This window comes from Rhagoletis pomonella, unplaced genomic scaffold, assembly GCF_013731165.1.
Source record: "Rhagoletis pomonella isolate Grant_MI unplaced genomic scaffold, Rhpom_1.0 Rhpom_scaffold_00001, whole genome shotgun sequence".
Classification (NCBI taxonomy): Eukaryota; Metazoa; Arthropoda; class Insecta; order Diptera; family Tephritidae; genus Rhagoletis; species Rhagoletis pomonella.
Window position 1 is genome coordinate 9042534 of NW_023458555.1, and position 3683 is coordinate 9046216.

General features: G+C 31.2%; 1 protein-coding gene across 4 annotated transcripts in view; it reads right to left on the minus strand.

The window, feature by feature from the left end:
• LOC118738134 (glutamate-gated chloride channel) overlaps positions 1–3683 on the minus strand; it is a 49244-nt gene that overhangs the window by 19808 nt on the left and 25753 nt on the right. For 3 of the 4 annotated variants that reach the window (XM_036469059.1, XM_036469074.1, XM_036469081.1), the window contains exons 3-4: positions 2913–2982; positions 1313–1549 (exon numbers count right to left, since the gene is read on the minus strand). In XM_036469059.1, coding sequence (XP_036324952.1) covers positions 1313–1549; positions 2913–2982 — 307 coding nt within the window. Of the gene's footprint in view, positions 1–1312; positions 1550–2912; positions 3382–3683 lie in introns of those variants that run through there. The other variant, XM_036469067.1, reaches the window with a different exon arrangement.

Consider the following 3683-nt stretch of genomic DNA (forward strand, 5'->3'; position numbering starts at 1 on the left):
AAATCATTTGTTGTCCAACCATCTGCGGGGGAAAGAATTTTTTTTTTTAGTAATCGAAAGGTATGTATGTATATACGCAAATTTAAAATTACATTCAAAGAATAAGACATGATGGAACCCTGCCAAAAGTTTAATTATAAAAACCTCGAAGCTAGAAAGCATTTTTCATATAAAATTTCGTTAGCTCAGAAAAAGCTTCAACATTATCGAAGTTTACGAGGCTTTTCACATTTCAAGAGAACATGGCTCTTACTTATTATTTTATTTTATTTTTTTTTCAAGAAAACTGGCAACACAGCTGTTCGGCAAATTGTTAGCGCTGGTGCCAATCGCCTTGTTTTTTTTTTACTGAACCTAGAGGTCACCTGTTTGTTTTTGTCATATCTTCAACATTTACAGGCGGATCTTAGAGCATGATGTAACGATGTCTTTGACTCGAGGAGAAAATATTTAGAAAGGTAAACCTAGGGCAAAAAAAAATCGGAATTGCTTTAAAAAATACTATTTTTTATTGTTTATAAAGTGATTCGGTCTAATGTAGTAAAGAGAAAAAGTTTATGGTTTAATTACTTCCATAGTGGGGAAAATGCAATCTTAGTTTTAAGTACGAATTCATGATTACCTTAAAGACCATTCTATTTTTGATCTGAAATTGGCCTTTATTTATTTAAAACTAAGATTACATTTTCCGTATGGAAATATCCAGCACTGGACATTTAAATATACATACATACACAATAAACTAAGGGCCGTTTTCTAAAGTAACCTTTAACTTTAAAGTTCACTTTATATTTAAAAGTGAAATTAAAAATAAAGCTACGTTTAAAGTGAAGCATTTCTGTTATCGGTTTTTGATGTATATATGTATGTTTCTTGGTTGTAAAGCAATCTAATCCCGATAATAAAATATTTTACTTTAGACACAATCATAAATAATGCAACAAAGTGAGCTTTAAAGTTACGGGTTACTTGAGAAAACGGCCCTAAGTGTGTTTGATGTCAAAAAAAAATTTTGCAAAATAATTTTCGTTTGGTCCTAAAAGTTTAATTGTTTGTTTGAAGGAAAAAAAGTCGCCCAAAAAAAAAGATATTTGCCTGAATTTATGAAATTATACAAGAATACAAAATGAAACGCTAATTTATATGGAACAAGTTTTTGTTATTCATTTGTATTTGTAAAGCGAAAATCTCGATACACGCCATAAGGGAACATATGGCTTTTTTTATTTTCTGTTTTGGAGATGTATTTCTGCCGCTAGGTTTCGATATAATTTTTAATTCTACTTTTTTTTTAATTTTTTTCTTCACTTACAACTTGCCATCCTTAGTGAGCATATTTGTCGATCCAATGGATATAATTTCAGATTCATGGGACATGCGAGCGTTAATGATATACGAATACTATACAGCACAGAGCCATTCGGAAAGATGCGTATGTAGACATTTGGCATGATTATGTTGTGGAAATGGCCCTCTTTCTCATTGGAAAAGAACAAATCGGGCATCCACACACGATTTGCTTCAGTCAATGTTAGGTACTTGAGGCGACCTGTAGACGAGAAAAATTAATGTTATTAATTTGAAATATAGAGGTTGTAAGGTGATTTTATGCTAAGTTTTCTAGTATGTACATATATGCATATTATTTAATCGTCGATGTTTTACCGGTTTAGCCGTCAATTTTACATACACAAAAATTCAATATATTCGCGAAACCATAGGCGAAATATAATAAAACTGCGGTTTTGTTTTGATTGCTAGAAAAAATTATTTAAAAGTGTGGAATGCAGTAGAGCAGTAGGTCTGGGTATAAAATTAAGGAGCAAGTTCTGTGAAGAGTAGGTATTTGTCCTTTTAAAATTGTATCCTTGAAATTTTGGAATACTTATTTAAAAAATATATATATATTAAGGATTAATATACACTTGACCACCTCATCGAATTTCGACCTTTCAACTTTATAAGCTTAAAAATAAATTAATTAAAAGAGCATTTTCGTTCTTGTGAACTAAACAGTTTTTTAATTATATTTCTCTTTCATTTGGTATCCATATTGTTTCTCTACATTTCACTGAATTTTATAAATAATTTTTGAAAATATTTATATCTCCAAGACTACAAAGTCTTTTCAAAAATAATCCCGACGTCAAATAGATAAACTAAAACGCAGTTTTGCTATATTTGGCCTATAGTATTGTGAGTATTTTGATTATTTTTATATTTCTGTCGTACGGTATCATCGATGGGGTCGTTACCGATTTAGTCAACTCTGTAAATATCGTTACTGGTAATTTTATGCTATGGTTACCGCTATTGTTATCATTATCATTAAAGCAATTGTCAGTGATGCCATTTTCCATAACTTTAATCATTATCGCCAACATAATAACTATCGTTATGGCTATTATTTCCATTATTGTTGTCGTTATGATCATCATTCTCGTTATTATTATCATTCTGATATAGGTATCATAAGCGTTACCGTTATTGTTATCGTTATCATTATCGTCATGATTATCAAAAGTGTTTTTGTTATCATTATCGTTTTCATTATCGTCATCGTTTTCGGTCACTAACGAGACATCGTTATCTTCATAGCTTTTGCTTACGTTATTGTTACCATTACCGTTATTGTAATCGTCTTTTAAATCGCCATCGTCACCGTTATTTTTATCGTTATATTTATCCTTTTTGTTATCGTTATCTTTATCGTTTTGGTTAATGTAATATTTATCGTTTTAGTTCTGGATATTGTTATCGTTATCTTTATGGTTTTGTTACAGAGCTTTAAAGTTCTACTAAAGACCTTCTTACGGCCGCTCATTGTCACCACCAGAGCAGAAACCATATCTGATTTGATTTTAGATTTTTCCTTTAACCAATTAAAGTCTAAAGTATAACTCGCTACTCACCTTGTATGTCATCGAATTTCAGCCGCTCGTCTGTCCACTGTTCGCGGAATGTCAACTGCACGCTGTACTCCTGCACACCCACACAAAAATGTCGATTAGTACAATTCGTCGAAAACATGAAAAGTTTATTTTAAATTTGTGATTTCTAAATAATGATTATGTAGGTATGTATAACTAAGCTACGATGGATTAACTGATTATCTAATGCGCTCGTTTTGAATTAAATTATTTTTGTTCCGGATAATTTGCCAGGGTGAAATGGATCGATTGCAAATTTTGCATTTTTCTTGGTGAATATTTATTTTCAATGAGACTGATGGGTTCTACGAATTTCGTTTCAAAAATTTCGCAATATTCCAAATTTCCTCTTTTTTAAATTGTACGAATGGTGTGCTATTTAAATAGTTAAAAAACGAATTTAATTTATTTGCGGAAATTTTGCGTAAGAGATTTAAATTTTTCTTTTGCATAGATTTTTGGTTGGCAATTGCAAGTAGGTGGGTTGATTGGGTGGTGGTCGATTGGCTGATTGGGTAACTAATTGAATTGATTTGAATTGAATTGAGTGACTTTTTCGAATGGTGGTGGTGAATGGGCGTTGATTTGTTTTTGTCTTTGATTTTGCAGGGTAATTATGTTTTCGATAAGTGCCGTTATGCGTGGGTTTTTCTATTTCCAATTTGTTTTGTTTGGATTTTCTGGGTTTATTTGCTCTGATTTGGATTTTTCAGTATCGGTTATGATGATTTTGGTGTAAGCAATTTTTCGCAT